A 27,818-nucleotide genomic window follows, 5' to 3' on the forward strand; every position below is an offset into this window, starting at 1 on the left:
AGGACAAGGAGGACGTTGGCCTCCTAAGCGCTGTTCACAATGCAGTAGCAGTCGTGGGCACACGCAGAGTCGAGGCCGAGTGCACTCCTTGCATTCCTGAATTAAAATGAATAAATCACCATTTTACAGAAGAGAGGATCCGAGTGCCTTGTGGCCTCTATACTTCTTGTTTTTTTATTTAAAAAAAAAACATTTAAGTTCTCCCGCGGATAAGTCGGGGCTTGATTTTACCGTATAACTTCCGGTATTTTATAATGTCATTTGTAGAAGTTGAATGTGGAAAACTCACGCTATTGGTCCAGGAGATGATGATATGGTAACGCCCACCTGAGAGAGTAACCACGGCGCACGCGGCCTTTTCTTGATATGTGGGTGTGGCCATGCGCTGTAGCAGTGTGTGTGTGCTACTAACACCTCTCTCTCTCCTGTTGTGCCTACGTGACCAAACGGTAATTAATACCCAAACTATTCCGAAGCGACGTTTGCACTGTTTTGTGTTTTTGTATCTCACACCCTCATACACCTTAATCGTAAGAGCATCCCTTATCTACATCAGAAGGAAATATGAAGATGGTTTTAAATTCAACGTCACTGAAGTTGCAAAAGAAATTGGTAACTGCGCTGCTGCAGCACAATTCGATGTGTCTGAGAAACTGGTGTGAGATTGGAGGAGGCAAGAAGTAAGTGTTGTACTTCTGCACGGCCGTTTAGGGCAGAGTGGTGTTTCTGAGGCTACGGATCTGCGCTGGTATCCCGAAGGTTGCCGGTTCAAATCTCCGTCACGGCCAAAAGAGATCCTACTCTGCTGGGCCCTTGACCTTCAATTGCTCCAGGGGTGCTGCTCAATGGTTGACCCTGCGCTCTGACCCCAAGGGGTATGTGAAAACTAACAAATTCCTAATACAAGATATTGTAAAAAAAAAAAAAAAAAAAAGTTGGGGTCTGATTTTATGATCGATTTTTCGTGTTTCAAGCCCCGACTTATAGGCAAGTATATACGGTAGGTAGAACAACCATCTGAATATCTCTCGATTGATTAGCGTCTCACCAGTACAAAGTTCAAATGGAAACTGGGCGTCAAATTGATCTAACTTTTTAGACCAAGTTCGAGATATTGTGTGGCTGGCGTGCACAAATGTTTGTTTTATACACCAACTATAAGGTCATTTGAATGGATTTTTTTTTTAAATACATTCGTACTGTGAGTTTTGCTTAAAAAATAAATAAATAAATAGTATGATAAACACTAATTTTACACTGGCGTTGGGGGAAAAAAAATTATCGATTTTCATTTTAGTTAATATACTGAATGACCCCTGAAGAAACTCCAAATCCCCCTTACTAGGACTGCGAGCTTAACCGAACACAGCAGGAAGGAATCCATCAGGTAAGCCGATTCTGTGTGTTTTTTTTCTATTAAATTTAACAAAGTGGGGTATTTCTTATACATTCTTGTTTGTAATGGAGAAATGTCATTTAGATACGCAAGTAAGAAAATCTCTATGCTTTGTACGTGTGGCAATATGATGACTACTACGAATTTTCTTGAGAAAATTGACAAAAAAAAAAAAAAAAAAACAAACAGGATAAAAACCTCTCAGTGCAACTCCAGGACCCATTCGCACCTAAGCATCTTTCAAGTGTTTTAGCGCTTGGTCAGAATGCTCTGAATCGCGTGCAAAGTTACTTGCCCTGATTTTTCAAGGATGCTATTCACGCCTACGCGTTTTACCAGAAAGCGGTTTTCAAGCAATTCAGCCTAATGCTCGTTTCCTTGAAATCGATGGCAACGCTCGTAAAATTTTTTTTTTTTTTTTTTTAAACGGGTGTCGCTGCCTATTCTGGAGTGAGCAAAGAGTGAAGTGGCTCACCGAACGTAGAATCGGTAAGGGCGGATGAGTGGATTCATGTGATTCGGCTGTCTAGTTACAGCTATTAATTTCAAGATCAATTATGGACGTATAGCTTGGAATCAAGTGACAAGAATTTAACAAATGTTATGGGTATACATTTAGTTGAATGTAGTGCAGACATTTTAACGTGTCTTTAACGTGCAAAGCTGTCGTCCCTTCCTCACAATGCCAACTTAGAGGATTTGCATCTTCTCTGTGGATTGGATTTATCTCTGTGTGTGCGTTTAACTGCGGATAGCTGCCTACTGTTTTAACTCTTTGAACCCCACCCTCCTCGCAGTTCTGGCATTTATAACCGTAGCCTCTCCAGCAGTATTCGACAATTGTGAAAAACAAAAATTTTGATTTATAAAAGAAACATTTTTGCTATATGATGATAAGGCACACTGTTACAACAACAGACTGATACCAGAGAACAAGCCTTATGCCTTACAGACTCGCAGGTTCCATTTTCTACCGTCCATTGTAAGAACCTGATGGGCTTCAAAACAGTTTTCACTCCGTGGCGTACCTCGAGTTCGTGCCACTTGGTGCGGGGCGCTGCTTCAATTTGCTGCCCTCCAACACATCTGAATATCGTAACGTCATTTCAATTTACTCATTAAATTGGTTGAGAGAAAAATCAAGATCAATTTTGCATAGATTTATTCACATATAAACAGCAATAATTTTTCACATATTATTTATAAGCATCAGCTAGACAAGAATATCGTATAGACCAGCGTTTGTTAACCTTTACGTATTTGCGACCCGAGTTTTCATAACCGTTTTAATCGCGCCCCCCTAAGGTTTTTTTGAAAGGAGCCCACTAATAGCAATTTGTTCTTTTTTAATTAATGATATATCATAGATGCATATTTTACTATACCTACTTAACTTTTATCGACATTTATCTAACTCTATATTTATTTTTCTAGTATCAGAATGTAGTTTAAGTTAATTTGTTTTGGTTGCAATAGATATATTTTTCATATTTTCGATTCTTGTTTTCTATTTTTCACATCTTCGCCCCCAAACCCGCCCCTTAGTTATTTCACGCCCCCTTAGGGGGGTCCGCCCCACAGGTTAAGAACCACTGGATAGACGCACTGATGAGCCGTGTTCTGATTATTAGTTTAATATAATCACGCTGCGAAAACCCGAAGCATCGTAGTGTCCAAGTGATAGTCGGGGATGTTTTCTGCACAGAGCAAGAACGCATTTGGATTGATAACGAAACGAAATAATAAATTAGTTGATTACACTGGTCTACAAAAAAAATACTTTTTGTTCGCTTCTGGGAACTTCAGAGCAGCTCTTAAGTTTTTTACACTGATTTCATATATGAAATTGGAATTAAGCTAGCACGTCAGGTTTTTGAAATGCACATCATTGACGTTTTGACACTTTTGAATTTCAATATAATATCAACATGATATCTGGAGATTGAGATATGTCTCACCAAAATTGTTTTGATGTGTTTATTCTGAAACCAAACCAGAAGACGATACCAGAGACACGTTAAAGCATATTTACCTCAATATAAAAAAGTGAGGTCAGCGTGCCCAAAAATGTTGGAGGCACCCGCTTTTGCGCTTGTACTGCACATCCGTCTCTCCAACAGTAGTCACCCGTCATGCTCGGAGTGAATGTTCCCATCACCTTTATATCTTGGTGAAATCTTTTCCTATACTCATAGCTGACATCGCCCAGAATTTGGTGGAAAAAAAGTCGAGATTAGAATGTAAAAAAAAATGACATCTTCAGTGCCATTCTGGCTCCAATACGCTGATGCGCTTTCAGCAGGTTCTCCACAAGCTCAGCGTTATTCTCTGCTCTGTGACTGCCAAGAAAATTCTGGACAACCCGCACGAATGCTTCCCATGTTGCTGATTCAGTGGGCTTCAGTGAACTCATCGTCAAGCATCAGGAGCAACACAAACACCTTCTTTAATTTTGGCTTCACTTTTCTCGAGACCAAACTCATTTCTTAAATGCTGAAAAGCATCGCCGTTTCTGTCCATCGCCTTGACAACATTTTCAAAGTAATGATGAATCTAACGAGTAAAATGTCCTAAAACCTCGACCTACTGCACCGTCACGTCTCAGTTGTGTCATTACGCTTTAGAGCAGCGGTTCTCAACCTGTGGGGCGCGAAAACAAGAATCGGAAATATGAAAAATCAATCTATTGAAACCAAAACAAATTAACTTAAACTACATTCTGATACTAGAAAAATAAATAGTTAGATAAATGTCGCTAAAAGTTAAGTAGGTATAATAAAACTTGTAGCGGTGTATCGGCAGCAAAAACTATAGGAATACATTTTATTAGGGTTTCAAAAAAACGTTATGGGGGGCGCGATTAAAACACTTATGAAAACTCGGGTCATAAATACTTATAGGCTGAGAAATGCTGCTTTAGGCCGGAGTTATACTTCACGTGACGCGATGCACGCTGCAGAGGACGCTCCTGCTACGCAAGCGTTGTAGTGTTTATACTTGCGCGCGTACTTTACGTAAATCTGGAGGAATCCACCAGGTGGCAGTGCGAGATATTATCGTGGTGAGAACATGTCCGGCTTCTCTGTGTTGTGAATTGCCTGGAACACTCATTAAATTCTGATGACACCTTACCGCAATATCTTTGAAAATTATGTTTATTGATTAAATCCATCAATCCAGGGATGTGTCCATTCCAGCAAGCATTGGGCACGAGTGAGAAACAATCCCTGAACGAGGCGCCTCAGCTCATCCCAAGGTGAATACAAACACTCGCCTACACTAGCGTCATTTTAGCGGCACCAAATCCCTAAATCTGGATATCTTTGGAAGGAAACCGGAGCACAGTGTGGAATACAAGCAGGAAATACCAGCAATATAACTCTCTGCGAGACAGCAGTGCTATCGCTCCACCACCGTGACACCCCCATGTGTGTAATTATTAACAGTATTCATTATTTAAACGAAATATGTAAAATGTAACATACACACCTTAATGCATTTCATCATGAAAGTGGTATCAAGTACAAATCTAAAGATTCTAAATGTGCAGAGAGTTGGAATATCAGACACGTCATGTGTTCTGTGTGGTGATCTATTGCTGCTTGCCGCTGCTGTCTGGTCCAAGAAGCTCGTAGCGATTAAAAACTGGGATGACATTTACGATGGTCTGCATTAATGATAAAGTAAACTACGAGGTTAAAGTGGACATTTCGAGATTAAAGCCGAAATTTCCACTTTAATCACAAAATACACGTTTTCATCGTGTCCTTTATTTTTTTCTCAGTGGCTCAAATACAGCGCTATACATTATGTTGCTGTTGTTAAGTTGCAAAAAAAAACAAAAAAAAAAAACAAAAGACGTCACAAGAGATGGTATGTGAGACTTTTAAAATGTATCGTGTCATTACGATCGGGAATATGCGACGCTTGAATATAAAAGCACCAAGGATGCATCTGTATGTCGGCATTTTGCTTCACCCCTTCGAAGCATTCATCCCGTAGGATCTGCATGGAGGCTTTCTGTCACATGTAGATAGTAAACAGAGACACTGACGTCACGTTCTGACTTTTAGCACACTGCGTCCTAGTGAGCTGAATGACTTCAGGCCTGTCACTCTGACATCACATGTGATGAAGACCATGGAGCGGCTGCTGCTTCACCACCTGAGGCCACAGGTCCACCACGCCCTTGACCTTCTGCAGTTCACATACCAGGAAACGGTGGGAGCGAAGGATGCCATCATCTACATGCTACACCTATCCCTCTCTCACTTGGACAGAGGCAGTGGTGCTGTAAGAATTATGTTTCTGGACTTCTCTAGCGCCTTCAACACCATCCAACCTCTGGTCCTTAGGGACAAGATGACAGAGATGGGAGTAGATTCATACCTGGTGGCATGGATCATGGACTATCTTACAGACAGACCTCAGTATGTGCGTCTCGGGAACTGCAGGTCTGACATTGTGGTCAGCAGCACAGGAGCACCGCAGGGGACTGGACTTTCTCTGGTCCTGTTCAGCCAACATCCATCGGACTTTCAATACAACTCGGAGTCCTGCCACGTGCAAAAGTTCACTGACGACACTGCTATGGTGGGCTGCATCAGGAGTGGGCAGGAGGAGGAGTATAGGAACCTAATCAAGGACTTTGTTAAATGGTGCGACTCAAACAATCTACAACTGAACACCAGCAAAACTAAAGAGCTGGTGGTGGATTTTAGGAGGACCAGGCCCTCATGGACCCCGTGATCATCAGAGGTGACTGTGCCCAGGGTACAGACCTATAAATACCTGGGAGTGCAGCTGGATGATAAACTGGACTGGACTGCCAATACTGATGCTCTGTGCAAGAGAGGACAGAGCCGACTATACTTCCCTAGAAGGTTGGTGTCCTTCAACATGTGGAATAAGATGCTGCAGATGTTCTATCAGACGGTTGTGGTGGGCGTCCTCTTCTATGCGGTGGTGTGCTGGGGAGGCGGGATAAAGAAGAGGGACGCCTCACGCCTGGACAAACTGGTGAGGAAGGCAGGCTTTATTGTAGGCATGGAGCTGGACAGTTTGACATCCGTGGCAGAGCGATGGGCGCTGAGCAGACTCCTGTCAATCATGGAGAATCACTGAACGGGATCATCTCCAGACAGAGGAGCAGCTTCAGAGACAGACTGCTGTCACCGTCCTGCTCCACTGACAGACTGAGGAGATCCCACACTATGAGACTTGGGGGGTAAACATTAACATTATACAAAGTTATTGTCTGTTATACCTGCATTGTTATCACTCTTTAATTAAATATTGTTTTTATCAGTATGCTGCTGCTGGAGTATGGGAATTTCCCCTTGGAATTAATAAAGTATGTATCTATCTAATATGGTGAAGGCCGATATTCCGGTCAACAGTGTTATTATGGCAGAGAGGTGTGTCTCTACAATAGCGGACTGCAATATTGAGAGTAGAGTAGCGTGTCGCAGGTGGCTTGATGTGGTCACCAATCAGCCACCTACTTAAGGAGCCGCTGCTCTGTAATCAAGGCTGGAGTCGGGTGAGGAGGAAGACAAGGTCGAGACAAAGGACTCGGAGAGGCCCGTGTGTGTGAAGAAAGTGGCTATTGAAAGCCTAGACTTTGGGGGGTTTGGTGGCGGTGCACTTGACTTTGTATATAATTGTGTAAATAAACGTGGGTGATGGAGCAAATGGTGTCCGCCTGTGTGTGTCCGGGCCGCTATCTTTCACAAGCGTAACAACCGTTATTCAGGCTAGCAGCGTTATGACGGTAGAAAGGTGGGCTGTCCTTTTATGTATATACCGTTATGCAACTGGTCTGTTAGTTTCAAAGGATTAACACTAAAAACTTGAAATGTGTCAGTAAAACTTCAGTTGAGAAAATAAACTTTGTCATTCACGTACTGTGAAATAAAAAAACGCCCTTCCCGTTTCTTCATCCCCAATCTGTGCCGCTTCTTTACCTGACCACACAATTCCAAAATCTTTATCCAATAACTGATTCAAAACCCCACAGCTACTTTAATAGGTTTCTGCTGCTTGGAGGCAACCAGCACACTACTTTTGCTTTTTCGTGTTTGGCTGTGTGATTGAGGCCTGAAAAGGAGCGGCACTCCGTCCACCACGTTTGCTTCTTGCTTTACAGTGGGTGCTGCTGGGATCATTGCTGGCTCCCTGGGACCCTAAACTGGGCAGATTAAATTTACCCATGCAGGATTAACTATGAAAATGACGTTATGTTACGCACGAGCTTAGCCCCATTCTCACTAGCTGTCACGGCCAGCTCACGCGTTTGCATGATGTTACACAGTCAGGAGCTGGCAATTTATTTTTATTTTGTGAAGTAATGCATTGATTTGGTTCCCTTTCACATATCACTACTTACGTGCTTATCGGCACTTGTGTAATCCTGGAGTTATTTGAGGATGCCACCTTCGAGAGTCCAGAATTGTCTTCTTAACTCCCTTTGTTGCAGAAAAGGGTGAACCCGATATGCGCACTCACAATGCTGCCATCACCTGCTGTTCGGTTCTGTGATTGCCAGGATTAAAAGCACTAAAGTCCTAGAAGACAATGTGCAACCACAATAGTCACCTCACAATCTACAAAACGGTGTGATCAGGGCAAAAGAGTGGTGTCACCTTGATTGTTCGGGCAAAGCTGGGTTGACCCTGTTTAATAAATGAAGTAAGCAAAAATAGTGAACGATGGCACAAATGCAAAGATGGCTAAGCCCGCTTGGAGTTGGCTAAAGGGCACCTAATAGACTTTCAAATTGTGAGAAACAAGATTCTCTGGTCTGATGAGGATGCTTGGCTTCAACTTCTAAGCATCATAGCTAGAGGAAACCTGGCACCTCTGGTCACCCGTGTAGTACCATCCCAACTGTGAAGCATGGTGGAGGCAGCATCAAGCGGCAGGGCTGTTTTACAATGAAAGGGACTGGAAGACCAGTTAGGGTTGAGGAAAAGCTGCATGGAGCCATCTCATGAGATACCCTTAATGAAAACCTGCCCGAGAGCACAATGGGGGCCTCCAATGACCCCCTAACCCAAAGCCAAGACAACACAAGAGCGGCTTGAGGACAACACTAGGAATGACTCTATAGACTTGAACCCAACTGAATATCTCTAGAGAGACCTAAAAGTAGATGGCCACTGACGGTCTCCAACCAATCTGACAGAGCTGGAGAAGATCTGCAGATAAACAAAATGTTTAAAAGAAAAGGTCAAAATACTTTCTGAAGTATCGAGGGGGGCAATGTCTACTGCAAATGTGTTTCTACTTGAAAATCCAATAATAGCTACTTGGTAAGTCCTAAACTTCTTGCACTGGGTGTAAGCCTGGCCGCTAGTCCACCACAAGGTACTTCCACACACTTCCATGCTAAGTGAATCAAGAGTTATGGATGGAGTTGAACATTTTTGGAATGTTTCATAAGCAGAGAAGAGCGCACACACACGTCTAAAGAGGGAAGTGAACTTCAGGCTGAAGCCTGGTCACCATTAGAGTCGTGATCTTACTGTTCTCAAACACAGTTAATTCAGGACGACCATGAAAGGGACCGATGCCTATCAAGGTGTCATTGGGCAAAAAAGTAGGGAAAAGTACCAGATTGGGGCCTTGTTCAGTGTAGTGCCCACTCATACCAGAATTTGCCAGTTAATCGAGCAAGCGTTGCCCATTACATTTGTAATTTAGAGCGGATTTGTGCTAGACGCTCAATGACCTCGATCTCTGTTGGTCCAAAATGTGAATTTAATATAAACCTAGCAGTGATAGACCTTTATTAATGGAAGCAACTGAAATCCAAAACTCATAAGTAGCAAGGTGCCAGTGTTACATATTTTCAGTGATATTTTAATTAGTATAAACAATAGCTTTAAAATGACAAGTTAAGATTTCATCTTCAGTCCTTTCTCTGTGTTATATTTGTCGTGTCTTTGACTATCTTAGTCACATTTTGTGCATAAATGTTGGTGTGGTTGTTCACCGTAGCCTTGTTACCTTAGGCTCCCCGGGAGATTCGCAATTCTGGGGTACTCCATGTGGATTTTCTGTTGAGATTCTCGGTTCCTTTCGCTTACCCAGAACTTTAGGATTAAATTAATGGGCAAGAGTCCATCTAGAACAGAATCTTGGGCTTCCCAGAGGATCTGAGATTCCAGTGTACTCTGAAAGGTCGTGTAGATTTTCTGTTGAGAATCTCAAAGTGCCAGAACTGCCCAGAGTTTATACATTTCCTCTGATGGGTTCAAGTCTCCTTTAGGACAGAACCTTGGGCTTCTAAGAGGTTTTGAAATCCCAGTGTACTCGAAACACTCATCTGGATGTTCTGTTCAGATTCTACTGTAGGTTCCTCACAATGAACCAGAACTGCAGGGTTTTTAAACTTGCTCGATAGTCTCCTTATGGACAGAACCCAACTATCATCTTTCTGTTGAGCTTCATTCCAGTCTCTTTTGAGCCCTGGAATCGGATGGCAGTTGTTTTGTAAAAGGTTGGATGTTCTGAGTTTCTTTCTTTCACTTACCAACACTCCTAAAACACACAAACGTGATATCGAGCCAAGTAGTCCCGTCAAAGGCAGCAAATGTTAAGCTCTCACAAGGGCTGGGTTTGACTGGAGTGTAAGATTGATCGTATTCCATTCATTTGGTCTTTTCAGTATGGCCTCCCACGCTTCACGATGAGCAGCTTCCGTTTGATTTATAGGCCCTCTTAAAAGCGTACCTGTAAAAGGACACAAGTGAAAGAACATTTACCAGAAAATGCAAGCTGTAAGAAAGGAATAACTATAGACAACAATATGTTCAAATGAAGTCTGTCAAGAAACGTTTATGGGGCTCCTTTTATACTTTTGTCAATACGCCGTTATGAGGCTTTAATAAACCCGTTATTTATGGGAAACCCGGATTTAGAAATGCCTTGTAAATGCTTATTCCGGTTAGAGAAACCTGGTTAGCAGATATTTTAAGAATGTACACTCAAATAGTGAAACGGTCAAAATACTTTATGAAGCATCAAGGGGGCAAGTTCTACTCCAAATGAGTTTCTACCACCTGTGGAATATGGCCCGGACACAGACAGGTAGACATGCTTAATTCACACACACACACACGTTTATTTACAAGTCCTAATATTTACAAAAGTGCAACACAACCTCCAAACAACTCCCCCAAAAGTCCAGGCCTCTCACTCAATGCCTTCTCAGGCCACCTCCAGTCCTCTCCTCACCTGACTCCAGCCATCGAATGGAGGGAGGTGGCCCCATTTATCCCCACCCTGACGTGCTCCAGGTGTCTCCCAATACTCTTCTGCTGGAACTGTCCAGTGTGGCGGAAGTACCGGCTACGCACCCGGAAGCACTCCGGTTGTCCCTGGTCTTCTTTACCCGAGTATTTCCGGGTGTGGCGGAAATGCTGAGGGCCAGGGCTCCTCAAGCGTTCGGGCACCCCCTTAAGGTGACCACGGGCCCCTATAGGGTTGAGCTTCTAAGCTCTGTTCCCGTGGTCCCCAAAGCCACCAGGGCGGTCGACCCCACGTGGTCAGGAGGGAGGCATAAGCCCTCCTCCGGTCCTCCTACCCAGCCCCAGCCACTCGCCACACACCATTGCTACTTGGTAAGTCCTAAACATCTAGCACTGGCCACTAGTCCACCACAGGGGACCTTCACCCACATCCATGCTTCTCATACCAGGCCAATGAAGAATTACGAATTGAACGGCACATATTTGGAAGATTTTTCAGACATAAATGCCTACCAGGGTAGGGAACTTGTGGCTGTAGCCTGGTCCCCACTACAGTCCTGATCCTAGAATTCTCCAAAACAGTTAATTCAAGTCAGCCACGCAAGGGACTGATGTCAATCAAGGCGTCATCAGACAAAAAGTAAGGAAAAGTACCGGATCGGGGTCTTGTTCGGTGTAGCACACACTCATACCAGAATTTTCCAGTTAATCGAGCAAGCATTTCCCATTACAGAGGAGGATTTGCGCTGCATGTTCAACGACCTTGATCTCTGTTGGTCTAAAACGGGAGTACAGTAATCCCTCCTCGATCGCGAGGGTTGCATTCCAGAACCCCACGCGATAGGTGAAAATCCTCGAAGTAGAAACCATATGTTTGTATGGTTATTTTTATATATTTTAAGCCCTTATAAACTCTCCCATATTCTTATAAACATTCCCCGTACAGTTATACAGCATAAACCCTTTGTATTCTCTTAGATATTAGGTAAGATTCATTGAAATTATGTATGTAAACACACTCTTTATATACAGTAAAACCTAAATATTATTTTAAAGATAGAGCGTCTCCAATATCACGTATGTTACAGACATTACGATAAACAGGCCACCAGCAATATGTACAATGCAAGAAAAATTGTATACAGTAAATGTATGTACAGTGACACTAAAGTACTGTACGTAGAAAATAAATGATGCTTACTTGCCAACAATGACACGATGACTTGTCCGATAACGATGAGTTTAATTTCACTGCACAACAAAGGAGAGCGTTACAGCTCTTCTAAACGAGCCTCTTCAGGTGACTGTGTAGCACCGCCGTTGTTCTTCTTCAATCCAAATCCCTAAAGCTGACTCTGTCCAGACTACCGCCTTATTACGTCCACTTACAACTCATTTTGCGCCCTGGTTAAAGGACACTGCAGCCGTAGATCTTATATTCTTTTCCTCCTTTTTAAATAAAAAGGAATCGTGGACTCATTGATGCCGTAATGGCGTCCTACAGCGGTGTAGCTTTTTCCTTCCTTCAACATATCCAAAACTTTTACCTTTTCGGCAATCGTTAACATCTTCCATTGGCGCTTGGGCACGGCCCCTGAAGCAGGAGCAGATCGTTTTTGAGCCGTAATGAAGGGCTTGACCACGCACAAAGATAAACACAAAAGAGCACAAAAGTGAACTCTTTACACAGCGAAACACGTTAATGCTGCTGAATGAGCGAGACGAGACTTCCTGGTTAACGCCGCGGAATCGAATTCGGCGGTCCGTCGCCGAGTCAGTCAGCACACAGGAACTTAACTGCATGCTCTGATTGGTTAGCTTCTCAGCCATCCGCCAATAGCGTCCCTTGTATGAAATCAACTGGGCAAACCAACTGAGGAAGCATGTACCATAAATTAAAAGACCCATTGTCCGCAGAAATCCACAAACCAGCGAAAAATCTGCATTATATATTTAGATATGCTTACATATAAAATCCGCGATCGAGTGAAGCCGCGAAAGTCGAAGCGCGATATAGCGAGGGATTACTGTATTGCATTTTATATTGACTTATGTCTCTATTCAGCATTTGTATCCTTCTCTGACAGCTTTACAACCAATCATTAGCAAAATCTATTTTGTTTAATAAGAACGCTGGTCAACATGCATTTTGCTACTCGGTTTCTTTCACCCGTACTTTAATTTCAATTGCTGCCTCCAAATTCATTTCCTCCCACAGTCCAAAGACATGCAGGTTAGGTGCATTGGCGATCCTAAATTGTTCATAGTGTGTGCTGGGTGTGTGTGTGTGTGTGTGTGTGTGTGTGTGCTTGGTGGGGGTGTGTGTGCCATGTGGTGGGCTGGCACCCTGCCCGGGGTTTGTTTCCTGCCTTGCACCCTGTGTTTGCTGGGACTGGCTCCAGCATAACCTCATGACCCTGTAGTTAGAATATAGCGGGTTGGATAATGGATGTATGGATATTGATATCCGAAAGTGTCAAAATGGCAATGATGTGTATCTCAAAAATCGGATGTGCTAGCTTAATTCCAATTTCATATATGAAATCAGTGTAAAAAACTTAGAGAGCTGGTCTGAAGTTCCCAATAGCAAACAAAAAAGATTTTTTTGTAAACCAGTGTATAATTCACAAAGTGAGTTTCATGTATGTTAAATAGGTTCACAGTACCAAAGGAGTCTGGCTAGAGAGAGTTCAATTTTATGAATCCTTGCATTCTCAGTTAAGTAAAGCAAAACATATTGTAATAGCCCAAGTTATACATGAAAAGCTTAAGTCTGTATTTTTTTATTTCTTCCAAGCAGCTAAGAAAACTGCCTATGCTTATCAGCTCAAGGCCACTTGGCAGTTCTGCCTGTCTGCTAATTTCGGAGAGCAGTTTGAGGTGACGACAAGCCAAGGGAAAGTGTGTCCTGCAAGAAAACTAAGCACATTTGTTTTAGAAAAACTTTGGTCTTGAGAGACTCCTGCACAACAAGTAACAAATTAATTGAACAGCCCGGTATCTCATGTATGGGTCCTCCTGATCCGATTAATGAGCGAGTGAGTTTCGGACACCTACACAGGCTATGAAGTAATAATGATAGCTAGTTTCGGTCAAGTGATGGTGTAATCCACTAGGAGGTGGTGTACTGCCACCCTAACCCCCCCCCCGGACCCAGACAGGTAGGACACAGGTTCACTCAACACCCGTGTTCATTTACAGTTTGTGCACACATTACCAACAGCACAATACACAATCCATTCCCTTCCTTGCCACCAGTCGCTCTTCCTCAGGCTTGGTCCACACGGAAGTGCTCCAGGTGTTTGATGTATTTCCGGCTGCACTTCTGGGTGTGGCAGAAGAACCACCCAGGAACAACTGCAGCGCCCCCTGGCGGCAATAGGGAACCCAACTGGGTTGTAGAGAACTCCATCTCCCATGGGAGCCCTGCAGGAATCCGAGCCACCACTGCCACCCAGGGGGTTTGCCATCTAGTGTCCCAGGGGAGGTACTCTTCTGACCAGGCTTGCTCCCCTGGTCCATACAGTAAAGAGGTGTCCTGGCCGGGGTCTTTGTCAATGGATATTAAGTAATGGTGGGAAGAACTAGAAAGAGGAGAGTATTTTGCATCGATGATAAGAAATGTAATATAAACCAATGCACTTCCACGTTTAAGCTCAAGTCTCTGTTACATTGCTGCGTAATTAAGATTGCAGTAAACGATTTGATCCTCCTCCTGCCAGGCTTTGCTTAACGGTCATTTCTACCACAAAGAGGATCTATTCTGGTCCTTTTTTTATATACAAAACATGACACAGTTAAATTAAGAAATCATAACTACCTGAGAACTAGTTGCACTATTCACATTCAATGATTCAAATGAACGAGAATTGTGCACCTCTGAAAAACAATGCTTTAGTTGCCTCACATTTTTATGTAATCTTTTTGTTCACCCCACTGAATTAAAGCTGAAAGTCTGCACTTCAACTGCCTCTGGGTTGTTTCATTTAAAATTCATTGTGGTAATGTACAGAACCAAAATTAGAAAAAAGTTGTCTCTGTCCAAATATTTATGAACCTAACTGTATGTAAGATCTTCATGGGTGTAAGAGCCAATCTTAGAAAGTTAAAGTTTTGAGTTAAACTCATATTGATGTTTGCTTAATTTGAATAGAATATTAATGTCTTTCATAGTCATAGCTTATGGTATAGTCTTTTCCCCCCTATAGTTAACAAGGGATAGAACCTTCTTACTATAACTGAATAACAGTGTGATAAGAAGCTCAGTTTGTTTGGAACAAGTCCTAGTAAAGAGGGACTTGAAAGACCTATTTCAGCTTAGAAATGGGATAAGCATATAGTTTTCTGACCGTTTTGAAATGGTTCAGAAATGTTAAGTAAGAAGTAACGATTTAAGATGTAACAAGATTAAGCTTAGAACTGAACTTTTCTTAACATTAACTTTTCCTTTTTTGTTATTTTAATTTTCCTTTTATGTGAACTGTTTTACTTCAAAACTTAACTAAACTTTAAAAAACCAAGATGTTTTGTCTGTGGAATCATTTCTGCGCGTCAGGCTTTTGTTGAATCCCATTTTTTGAGTTGAAGCTGCAGAACTTTGGTAGTTTTGGGAAAACGCAGCTACAATGTTTTTTTTTGTTTTTTTTATGTAGGCCAGATAACTAACCAATGAGCTCAGTTAAAAAGAACGAATGGCCAGAATTGAATTCGAAACAACTGGCATAGGCAATTACTGAGGTCAGATGAACTAAATGAACTGGACCCTCGAAGCTATAGCTGTACTATACGAGTATGGGGTATATGAACTTTGGGGTATTCCTTTAGAGCAGAACATAATACCTTCTATTGCTGGAATGCAAAATGAAGTAAGGGTGACGTACCTTTTTCCAGACGAACACCTCCCAGGAAACGGTCGGACAGGCCCAATGCCGCCTGGTCCCACACGGTGAGGTCCAAGTTGGACTCGTGAAGCTCGCCAAGGGAAATCCCTTTAAAGACAAACTGGTGCTTCCACTGGGGATCGGTCACCCTTTTCAAGACTTGGGTTTTCAGTTTCCGCTCCTGCATATCTGGTGTAACCAGGCTTCTGAATAAAAAGAAATACAAAAAGTAGGACGGTAAGGAGAGGCAGTAATTCAACTCGTTTTTTTTTTCTTCTTTTTATCATTGACTAGTCATCCCTGGTGGCTTCGCCCACATAGAAGTGAAACATGACAGTGAGAAGGGCCCTGCCCAGCTCCCCACTCCTGATGTCACGCTTCTCCTCCTCTTGGCCAGCAGCCTCTGTCTTGGATTAACTCGAATAGACCAAAGTGAACTTTGATTCTTAGCACAATGAGAGAAGTTGCAAATCAACTGGAATGTTCAAGCAAATTCTAGAAGTAAAAAAAAAAAAAAGACCTAAAACCATTAAGTAATTCTCTCGTTCGCCAGCTAAGCGGATGTAAGATAGTGTGAGGAGGGCCTTGACCCGCCGAGTCTCTTTCGGATTTGCGCAAATAAAATCGGTACCGCAAGCGAACTATGATACTTAGCATGATGAGAAAGGTCGCAAAATCAACTGGAATGTTCAAGTAAATTATAGAAAAAAACCCAATCTAAATCCTTAAGTAGTTCTCTCATGAAAAGCGGACAGACATATATATACCTGTATATCGATATCTATATATATCTATATACAGTGGGATGCAAAAGTTTGGGCAACCTTGTTAATAGTCATTATTTTTCTGTATAAATCGTTGGTTGTTACGATAAAAAATGTCAGTTAAATCTATCATATAGGAGACACACACAGTGATATTTGAGAAGTGAAATGAAGTTTATTGGATTTACAGAAAGTGTGCAATAATTGTTCAAACAAAATCAGGCAGGTGCATAAATTTGGGCACCGTTGTCATTTTATTGATTCCAAACTTTTAGAACTAATTATTGCAACTCCAATTGGCTTGGTAAGCTCAGTGACCCCTGACCTACATACACAGGTGAATCCGAGTATTTAATGGGGTCCATTGTAAGTTTCCCTCCTCCTTTAATTTTCTCTGAAGAGTAGCAACATGGGGGTCACAAAACAACTCTCAAATGACCTGAAGACAAAGATTGTTCACCATCATGGTTTAGGGAAGGATACAGAAAGCTGTCCCAGAGATTTAAGCTGTCTGTTTCCACAGTTAGGAACATATTGAGGAAATGGAAGACCACAGGCTCAGTTCAAGTTAAGGCTCGAAGTGGCAGACCAAGAAAGATTTCGGATAGACAGAAGCGATGAATGGTGAGAACAGTCAGAGTCAACCCACAGACCAGCACCAAAGACCTACAACATCATCTTGCAGCAGATGGAGTCACTGTGCATCGTTCAACCATTGGCGACTTTACACAAGGAGATGCTGTATGCGAGATTGATGCAGAGGAAGCACAAACAGAGCCGCTTGAGGTCTGCTCAAGCACATTTGGACAAGCCAGCTTCATTTTGGAATAAGGTGCTGTGGACTGATGAAACTAAAATGAGTTATTTGGGCATAACAAGGGCGTTATGCATGGAGGAAAAGAACACAGCATTCCAAGAAAAACACCTGCTACCTACAGTAAAATATGGTGGTGGTTCCATCATGCTGTGGGCTGTGTGGCCAGTGCAGGGACTGGGAATCTTGTCAAAGTTGAGGGACGCATGGATTCCACTCAGTATCAGCAGATTCTGGAGACCAATGTCCAGGAATCAGTGACAAAGCTGAAGCTGCGCCGGGGCTGGATCTTTCAACAAGACAACGACCAAACACTGCTCAAAATCCACTAAGGCATTCATGCAGAGGAACAAGTACAACGTTCTGGAATGGCCATCTCAGTCCCCAGACCTGAATATAATTGAAAATCTGTGGTGTGAGTTAAAGAGAGCTGTCCATGCTCGGAAGCCATCAAACCTGAATGAACTAGAGATGTTTTGTAAAGAGGAATGGTCCAAAATACCTTCAACCACAATCCAGACTCTCATTGGAACCTACAGGAAGCGTTTAGAGGCTGTAATTTCTGCAAAAGGCGGATCTACTAAATATTGATTTCATTTCTTTTTTGTGGTGCCCAAATTTATGTAACTGCCTGATTTTGTTTGAACAATTATTGCACACTTTCTGTAAATCCAATAAACTTCATTTCACTTCTCAAACATCACTGTGTGTGTCTCCTATATGATATATTTAACTGACATTTTTTATCGTAACAAGCAACGATTTATACAGGAAAATAATGACTATTAACAAGGTTGCCCAAACTTTTGCATCCCACTGTATCTATATATCTATCTATATTTATATCTATATCTATAGAGAGAGAGAGAGATATTCCAGGTATGTTTAAAGTACTAGGGTGTTGTACCATGTTAGCGTTTATGGACGTAGTGAGAAGGAAAGCAAAATGACCCTTTTATGGGCTAACTAGAAAGATTACAATATGAAAGCTTTCAAAGCAACTCGGGCCACTTCTTCAGGCAAGATGCTGCCTCAGGAGCTGTGCATATTGTAATCTTTCCAGTTAGCCAATAAAAGGTGTCATTATGCTTAACTTAAAATCGTGAACGCGACTGAGACAATGAAACTGAATTAAAAAAAACCAAAGCTAACCTTTACAAGCATCATAAATTACACCGGCTGTTACAGACTGGAATCAAATGTATGTTTTTATTTTAAAATAGTAATACGTGCAGCTCACTTCTCAAAACAGAGTCGTTGGGGATCGAACCCGTGAAGATTTGATTACCAGTCAACAGTTGATTCCGTTGTGCCACAGAAGCAGTCATAGTAAATGTGTGTCAATGTCGCACCCTAACGTGGGTTCTTTTTCTGCAGTTATATTTTTGAATAGAAGCGCACTTGTTCTGTTATATTTGTACCTTTTGTGAAAGTGTTTCTTTGAAATTTGTACTTCAGGCTTCACACATTATACACTTCATGTCTGCATTTTGTCAATTATTACTAAAACATGAAAAACGTTTCTTTAACGATGTGTTTACATAGATCGTTGTAGACACAGAACACACATGAAATTCATGTGTTCCAAATAACGATATAGTGTTTATAAAAGGTGTCATTTTGCTTGACTTTGCTTGACTTCTAACTCTAAACAACTCTAAACAACTGACATGCAGATAAACAGACTTGAGCTGAGAAAACTGTGCGGAGTTGGGGATATGATAGTAGACTTTGTTTGCTGCTTATCAGCACATTTACAGGACAAAAGACGCTGACGGAGAGGTGCAAAGCATTTTAAGGTGGGACAGATCTACAAGTTAGTGTTAACTCAAGAGTGTCTTCTTTCTGGTCATAAAAACCTGACTGATAGAGTGATACCGAGTTGGTCATACTCTAATCCCAGAAGATGACTTTAGAAGCACCGTCAAAGTGACCATTGGGTTCTTGGTCACCTCCCTGACGAAGTCCCATCTTGCCTGGTTACTCAGTTTGGCTGGCTAGACAACCAACTCTAGGAAGGATCCTGGTGGTCCTAAACTTCTTACATTTCATAATTATTGAGGCCACTAAGCTCCTGAAAGCACTCAATGCTTTAGAAATCATTCTAACCCCTTGACATGATCTACACCTAACCACAATTTGATCATTTTGTCCCATGAGAGTTCCTTGGATTTCATGGCTTGGTTTTTATCCAGACGTGCAGTGTGAATTGTGGGACTCTGTGTATACAGGTACACGTGCGCCTTTCTAAATGATGTCCAGTCCATTCAGCTTGGACTCCAATCAAGTTGCAGACACATCTCGAGGAGAGTTCAAGCAAACATGAGGCACAGCAAGAGGTCTGACTACTTACTAGGAATGAGAGATTTCAATTTTAGATTTTTAATAAATTGGAAAACCTTTCTGAAACCAGATTTTCACTTACAGGTCATTGAGTTTTGACTGAGGAGCAAAAATAGCAAATTTTTACCTTGTCAAGTTAAAGCTACAGCACAATTAAGTGTACAGAGGGTGAATAGGTGTGAAATTAGGGTTACCAGACGTCCGGAAAAAGGAGGCCATGTTCTCCTTTTCGGCATTGTGTCCTCCGTCAGGCGGGCATTGCCTACAAAAGGTGAAAATACCCGGCTTTCGTCAATCACTGACTTGACCATGTCAGCATAATTCATCTCCGTTTAATCAGAAACAAAACACAGCTTCGCGCCTACGCCCACTTCGCCATTTTGCGTTGCCCATACTTGTTATACGAATACGCAGTAGCCTATTATCTAAAAATGTCGTCCAGCAGTAAACACTAACAAGAGGAAATGCAAATTCTTGGACCACATGAAAACGGAGTATCCGTGATTGGTGAAGGATGCAGCGAAAACGCAAAGTGTCACATGTCCGTTGCAAATAAGGGTACCACTGATTTAGAACGACATGCTACCGGTGAAAAACACATGTTTTCGTGAATAGAACAGGACGCGTTCCCTTTTGTCTTCCTTTGACTTTCGATGTCCTCCTTTGGGTTCGCAGGTATCTGGTAACCTTGTCTGAAAGCCACAGTTCACCCCACTAAGTTTCTTATCTTTTTCTACAATTTGTATCCCTAGTTTCTTGGCAGGACTCTAACCGATCAATCTCACACTTGCAATCCACCGAACTTTGACACTCTCCTGCCATTAAACCGCAGAATCCATACAAAACCACATCAACCAATTAAAAACAAACCCAGTCTGTATTCTGATTGGCTAACTTTATCACAGTTATCTATGGGCAAGTGCCTTCTCTTCACTCTCATTGGTTCTTCAAGTCAAACAAGCCTCACACAAATCCTACTCCAGCCTAACAAAATTAAGGAAAAAAAAAAAAAATCGAGCTTGACAGAAAATATCGTTAACTGTAGTGATGACGGCTCTTACCCTTTGACAAATGAATTTAAAGTGCCATCCGTCCTGGTCGATGGAAGGTTTTTGGCGCCAATAATGAAAACGCTTAGCTGGCCAACATCATCCATTTTTTCGTCAAGATCTGTAAAATAAACCGAGAAGTCATGTAAGTCAAAGAAACATTCTCTTGAGGCACACATCTGGTCTCATAATTGACTGATAAAAATGACGCGACGTTTTAGATTCGGAAATTTAACAAATACCAGTTTATGGAGAAAGTCTTCTAATTAATTACCATTTTATTTAGAAAATATGCAATTATTTTAAATATTAAGTATTGAGGCAGCAGGATTGAATAAATAAAATGATTGGGATATCATGAAGCACCCAGAGTTGTCCATCCACTGTCCTCTGTAAATCAAGTTTCACAGCATGAGTTCTTGGAGTACGAGAAAGGTGTTATATAAATAAAATGTATCATCATTATTATTATTTATTATTAATGGAGAATTCATCAGTTTGGAGTATTGGGTGAAGTTTATGCCAGTGTGACCCGGGCACAAAGCTGGGGTCAGTCTTGTATGCTAGGTATTGCTTGGGCAGATTGTGCAAATGTGTATTGTTTTAATAATATTCATTAATAAGTGGGTATAATTTTTATCTATTAGCCATAATTAAGGTTTTAATAATACAGTGCCTTTAGAAAGTATTCAGATCCTTTCGGGTTTTTTTCCCACATTGTTACATTTCAGCCTTGTGCTAAAATTATTACATTTTTCCCCCATATCAAACAACACTTGATATTCATGAATCACAAATCATAAACAATATTTTAGACAAGTTCTGCATACACAAGCATGACACTTTGGCTCAGGTGCATCCCATTCTGTTGTTTATCACTGAGATGTTTCTACACCTTGTCTGGCGTCCATCTGTGGTCAATTCAATTGACTGGACTGACTGGGAAAGGCACACGCACACAACTGTCTAGAGAAGGTTCCAAAAGCCATGAGGTGGAAGGAATGGCCTCGAGAACTTAGAGACTCCATTTTGTCGAGGTACCGATCTGGGCAAGGCTACAAAGAATTCTCCAAAGTTCTCCAAATCACAGTGGCCTCCATAATTCTTAAATGGAAGGAGCTTGGAACAAAATGTCTTCCCAGAGCTGGGCAATCGTATCAGAAGGACCTTGGCAAGAGTTGTGGCCAAGAACCTGATGGCTACTCTGAGCGAGTTAAAGAGAATCTGTGTGGAGATGGGAGGAAGTTCCAGAAGGACAACAATCAGCGCAACTCTCCACCATTCTTTTTGGACAGACTGGGCAGACGATAGTCTCTCCACCATAAGAGGGGCATGGAATCCCTCTTCCTTGCACCTTAAGGACTCTCAAGTCAGTGAGAAACAAGATTTTTGTGGTCTGATGAAACAAGACTAGGGTCACGTCTGGAGGAAACCATGTACCGCTCATCACAGCAATACCATTCAAATGGGGAAGTAGAGTGGTGGCAGCATCATGCTGTGGAGTTCTTTTTCAACAGCAATGTGTAGAAGGTCTGGACACGGTGGAGGGAAAGCAGAAAAGAACAAATTAAAGAAATACCCTTCATGAAAACCTCCTCTAGAGTGCCCTGGGACCGAAAAACCAACTTCCAACTTCCAACAAGACAATGAACCTTGGAACAAAGCAACGACAACACAGGAGTGGCTGAAGGACAACTCAGCATCATTGAATGGTCCAGCCAGAGTCCACACTTGAACCAAATCGAACATCTCTGGAGAGACCTGACCATAGAAGTCCACAGACGGTTCCCATCCAACCTGACAGAGCTGGAGAGAATTTACAGAGAAGAATGGCAGAAGATCCCTAACACCAGGTGTGAAGCTTGTCACCTCAAACTAAAGAATGGCTGCCAAAGCAGAGGGTCTGAAAACTTGGTCAATGTGAGATGTAATACATTTGCCAACATTTCTAAAATTCTGGTTTTGCTTTGTCATTTTGGCCACTGCTGGGTGAGGGAAAAATGAATTTAAATGATTTTGGCACCATAACAATGTGTAAAAGGTGAAGGGGTCTGAATCCACGGTACATAACACAGTCCTTGAGTTCCCCCACATTCGCATCACTATTTTATAAAGTGAATTTAGCCATATTTCAGACACGAAAACAAAATTGTTGTTCATGACTAGGGGTCCTGGGACATTGACCCATTTCGACTACTCACCATCATTGGCATACATTTCCCACTGGCGTCTGCCGTTATTTGCAGGAAGTTCAAACATTGTCTTGACGAGGAGTTCCCCATTGTACTGGAGTGGCAGCCAGTTTTCACTCCTACTATCCTGGAAAAAAGTGAAAGGTTTTCAACCCAACGTCATACCAGGCGTCTCTAGTAGGAGGAACAGATCTTTGGAAAAGAACATTAAATGATGCACTGACACCTCCTGCCCTAATTAAACCAAAAGAATTCAAATCGGTAAAGTATAGTTGATTTGAGTTACATACACAGTAGTTGTTAAAACACATGTACAAGGCTTTGATTTCTACAGATATTAGTATGAACCCGAATTTCATTACTTTTCCACTAGCTAGAGAGAGATGGCTTTACCAAGCTCCCGTAATAATTCCATTGCATTTTTTTGGTTGGTTCCAGGAATCGCTGCTATTTCTTAGTGCGGCTTGTCCCTGGTCCTGGTGGATACCCAGCTCAATAGCTCCTTAACAATGGTTTTGTCATCTAACAGACAACAGATACGCTTGGTCACTATTTAAAGGGTGGATGTGGGGGTCGCGGGATCCCCTTGAGGTTGCTGGATATCATGGCCGGCCTGTACACTGATACTGCGAGTGCTGTGCAGAGTGGAGGGAGACCCTCTGTTTTTCCAAGTTGATTCTGGGATTCGTCAGCGGTGTGTTCTTCCTCCTACTCTGTTCAATACTTGTACAGACTGGGTGTTGGGCAACGTCATGGGGTCAAGCGGCTTCACGGATCTTGATTTTGCTGACCATGCTGTGATCTTCGCGGAGTCAATGGAGTCTCTAATCGGGGCTCTCGAGAGACTGAGTGGGGGGTCTGAGTGTCTGGGCTTGTGAGGGTCCTGATAAAAACCAAAGAGCCAGACCTTTAATGACCTGTTGGGCACGACCGTCAGCAGTGTGTCTGTCTGGGAGAGAGTGTCGACCTCGTCATTGAGAGGTTTACTTACCTCGGCAGTGACATTCATGTGACTCTGGTGACTTTTTCTGAAGTTAGTAGATGTATTTGGAGAGCATGGGGGGTCATGAGGTCGCTGGAAAGGGGTGTGTGGCGCTCCTGATATCTCTGCAAAAGGACAAAGGTCCAAAGCTTTAGAGTCCTGGTGCTTCCTGTCTTGCTATATGGTTGTGAGACATGGACGCTATCCAGTGACCTGAGATGAAGACTGGACTCCTTTGGTACTGTGTCTCTCCGGAAAATCCTTGGGTCCCGCTGGTTTGACTTTGTGTTGCTCAAGGAGTCCTGAATGAGGCACATGACCGGCATTATGAGGAAGTTTCAGTTACGGCACTACAGCCATGTGGCGCGTTTCAGCGAGGATGATCTGGCTCATAAGATCCTCATTGTTGGGGACCCAAGTGGCTGGACCAGGCCAAGGGGCGCCCACGTAACACCTGGCTGCGGCAGATAGAGGGTCATTTCCGGAGGGTAGGACTGGACCGTGTGTCTGCCTGGGGGGTTGCCAACCGGGATCCTGAGTTTTTTCGTTGTGTAGTGGGTGTGCCAACGAACTGTACCAGTGCATGCCCCCCAACTTGACTTGACTTGATGTGGGGCACTCCTACAAGTACTTGGGGGTCCACGTCACTGACAGGTTGGACGGGTCTCGTGTCATAAGGGTGTAATTTCCTGAAAAAGTATGGCCTAAAATGGCCTAAAAATGTGAGTTTTTTGGGTCTAGAGGGCCAGCAACAGGGGAAAACACAAAAAAGCTTGATGTCTTACATAATTACACATGAAGACGAGCTCAACAGTATATCACACAGGAGGATTTTTCTCATATTGGTGCGTCAGGAGGCACCACACAAAGAAAACTGAAGTCTTTTCAAAGCGTTCAGAAGGAATTCCGATGAGTGCAACACCTCTGAAACCACCAAAACAAGCACACAGCATTAAATGGTGTCTGAGGTGTCAATTAAAAGCAGGGAATAAACCAATAAATCTGGACATCACACTCAATCAAAATCTTTTCTGGGCACCTGAGACATAACTATATCCATCCAATCATCCTGACTTTATACCTGCCTTGGCATTAAGCTGGTACCATTTAAATGTCTGCGTTGAATTATCTTCAAATTTCCAGGACTCCAAAGGAATCTCAACACTTCCTAGGAACACTTTGCGTTTGAGAGTCCCGCTGTGCCATACAGAGACCTGCAGCATCCTTGTCTCCAACTGAGAATGACTTATATTGTACTGGAAAAAAAGGAACAATTATAATTTAATATAATGTAATATGATTGATAGATAGATAGACAGACAGATACTTACTTACTTTATTATTCCCAAGGGGAAATTCACATACTCCAGCAGCATACTGATGATAAACAATATTAAAGAGTGATAACAATGCAGGTACAACAGACAATAACTTTGAATAATGTTAACGTTTACCCCCCGGGTGAAACTGAAGATTCTCATAGTGTGGGGTCTCCTCAGTCTGTCAGTGGAGCAGGACGGTGACAGCAGTCTGTGGCCGAAGCTGCTCCTCTGTCTGGAGATGATCCTGTTCAGTTGATTCTCCATGATTGACAGGAGTCTGCTCAGTGCCTGTCACTCTGCCACAGATGTCAAACTGTCCAGCTCCGTGCCTACAATAGGGCCAGCCTTCCTCACCAGTTTGTCCAGGCGTGAGGCGTCCCTCTTCTTTATGCTGCCTCCCCAGCACACCACCGCATAGAAGAGGGTGCTCGCCACAACCGTCTGATAGAACATCTGCAGCATCTTATTGCAGATGTTGAAGGACGCCAGCCTTCTAATGAAGTATAGTCGGCTCTGTCCTCTCTTGCACAGAGCATCAGTATTGGCACTCCAGTCCAGTTTATTATCAAGCTGCCCTCCCAGGTATTTATAGGTCTGCACAGTCACCTCTGATGATCACGGGGTCCATGAGGGGCCTGGTTCTCCTAAAATCCACCACCAGCTCCTTGGTTTTGCTGGTGTTCAGGTGTAGGTGGTTTGAGTCGCACCATTTAACAAAGTCCTGGATTAGCTTCCTGTGCTCCTCCTCCTGCCCACTCCTGATGCAGCCCATGATGATAGTGTCGTCAGCGAATTTTTGCAAGTGGCAGGACTACGAGTTGTATTGGAAGTCCGATGTATGTTGGCTGAACAGGACTGGAGAAAGTCCAGTCCCCTGTGGCACTCCTGTGCTGCTGACCACAATGTCAGACCTGCAGTTCCCGAGACGCACATACTGAGGTCTGTCTGTAAGATAGTCCACAATCCATGCCACCAGGTATGAATCTACTCCCATCTCAGTCAGCTTGTCCCTAAGGAGCAGAGGTTGGATGGTGTTGAAGGCGTTAGAGAAGTCCAGGAACATAATTCTTACAGCACCACTGCCTCTGTCCAAGTGAGAGAGGGATCAGTATAACATGTAGATGATGGCATCCTCCGCTCCCACAGTCTCCTGGTATGCGAACTGCAGAAGGTCGAGGGCTCAAGTGGTGAAGCAGCCGCTCCATGGTCTTCATCACATGTGATGTCAGAACGACAGGTCGGAAGTCATTGAGCTCACTAGGATGCAATACCTTTGGGACTGGGGTGATGCAAGATGATTTCTTATAGTTTATAGCTCATTATATGGTTATCACTCATTTTCAATAGGGTTGAGGTTAGGGCTCTCTGCTAACCCACTCAAGTTCCTCCATGTCTTGACGGCCCTGGGTTTGTACCCATTCCCAGTACCCTTCAACAGAACCAAGGCATCCAGCCTAAATCTTTCCATTAGTCATGCTGCACAAAATGTTACCATGTTGTCCAAAAAGGTTGCAATCTTCTGGTATCCACCAGAGCCAGAGTCATCCATCAGATTGCCAGGTAGTGAAGAGTGATACATCACTCCACGTTTCCACTGCTCCAGAGTCCAATGGCTGTTGTGCTTTACACCACTCCAGCTGATGCTTAACATGGTATATTCTGATCTTTGGCTCATGTGCAGCTCCTCAGCCATGGAAACCCAGTTTATGAAGCTCCAGACATACAATTCTTGTGCGGAGGTTGCTTCCAAAGACAGTTTGAAACTCTATTGTGAGTGATGCCACAGAGTTTTAACACGATATGCGCTTCAGCACGTGGCGGATCCTCTTTGCGAGTTTCCATTGTCTACCACTTCAGGGCTGAGCTCCGTTCGCTCCTCGATGCTTCCACTTCACGATAATAACACTTAGAGTTGACCGGGGCACATCTAGCAGAGAAGAAATTGAACTTATTAACTGTGGGCAAAGATGGCATCCTTTGACAGTGCCACGTTTAAAGCCCCCGAGCTCTTCAGTGCAACCAAGTGTTTGTGAATGCAGACTGCACGACGTTCGGTTTGATTTGATGCACCTATTAACATTGGATGCGGCTGAAACATTTACATTTGCTTATTTGACTAAGACCTTCATCAACATTTGAGATGCATTTGGTGAAGCACAGGCTGGTGAAGTGACATGGAGAGTCACCAGCGGGATATGAACCCACAACCTTAGTGTTTGAAGTCAAACTACTATTCCATATAAGCTGCCCAAACACCCAAACTCAATCATTTGGAGGAGTATCTACATACTTGAGGCCATATAATATACGTCAGCAACATGCCAATAAATCAATCCAATCTTTCAGCAAAACCAGAATGATAAGCAAACTTGTAGTGCGAAATTCTATTGTTCATTCGCCAGCCAGAAAACCAACACTAAACTTTGTACAAGACTTCTAGAGAGAATCCACAAACGTGGACTCGCTAGTGGCGCCAGCTTCTATTGTAGAGCAGGGTGTCGAACTCCAGGCCTGGAGGGCCGCAGTGGCGGCAGGTTTTCATTCTCACCCTTTTCCTAATCAGTGACCAGTTTTCACTGCCAATTACTGTTTTTACTCGTGTACCACGCGCCCTTGTGTAAGACGTGCACCCTAATTTTTACAAAGAAAATCGTTTGGCCCTGTTTACGACGTGCGTTGTGATTGTATAGGAAGCGTCTGGAGAGAGAGAGAGAGAGAGGGAGAGCCAGCGGGAGAGCAAGTGAGCGAGCGAGTGAGAGAGCGAATGAGAGAGCGAATGAGCCCAAGCAGAAGTAGTAAACATTACAGAATTACATTTCCTC

At 43.0% G+C, this 27,818-nt stretch overlaps 1 protein-coding gene across 4 annotated transcripts in view; it reads right to left on the reverse strand.

The window, feature by feature from the left end:
• Positions 1–9,163: 9,163 nt before the first annotated feature.
• Positions 9,164–27,818, reverse strand: part of sytl3 (synaptotagmin-like 3) — a 50,430-nt gene continuing 31,775 nt past the window's right edge. For 3 of the 4 annotated variants that reach the window (XM_039738196.1, XM_039738195.1, XM_039738197.1), the window contains 5 exons: positions 24,760–24,930; positions 22,702–22,819; positions 20,513–20,621; positions 15,531–15,736; positions 9,164–10,132 (listed from right to left, as the gene is read on the reverse strand). In XM_039738196.1, the coding sequence (XP_039594130.1) occupies positions 9,996–10,132; positions 15,531–15,736; positions 20,513–20,621; positions 22,702–22,819; positions 24,760–24,930 (741 nt within the window). In that variant the 3' untranslated portion in view covers positions 9,164–9,995. Of the gene's footprint in view, positions 10,133–15,530; positions 15,737–18,792; positions 19,714–20,512; positions 20,622–22,701; positions 22,820–24,759; positions 24,931–27,818 lie in introns of those variants that run through there. The other variant, XM_039738198.1, reaches the window with a different exon arrangement.

The sequence above is a fragment of the Polypterus senegalus genome, chromosome 16 (genome assembly GCF_016835505.1).
Source record: "Polypterus senegalus isolate Bchr_013 chromosome 16, ASM1683550v1, whole genome shotgun sequence".
NCBI lineage: Eukaryota > Metazoa > Chordata > Cladistia > Polypteriformes > Polypteridae > Polypterus > Polypterus senegalus.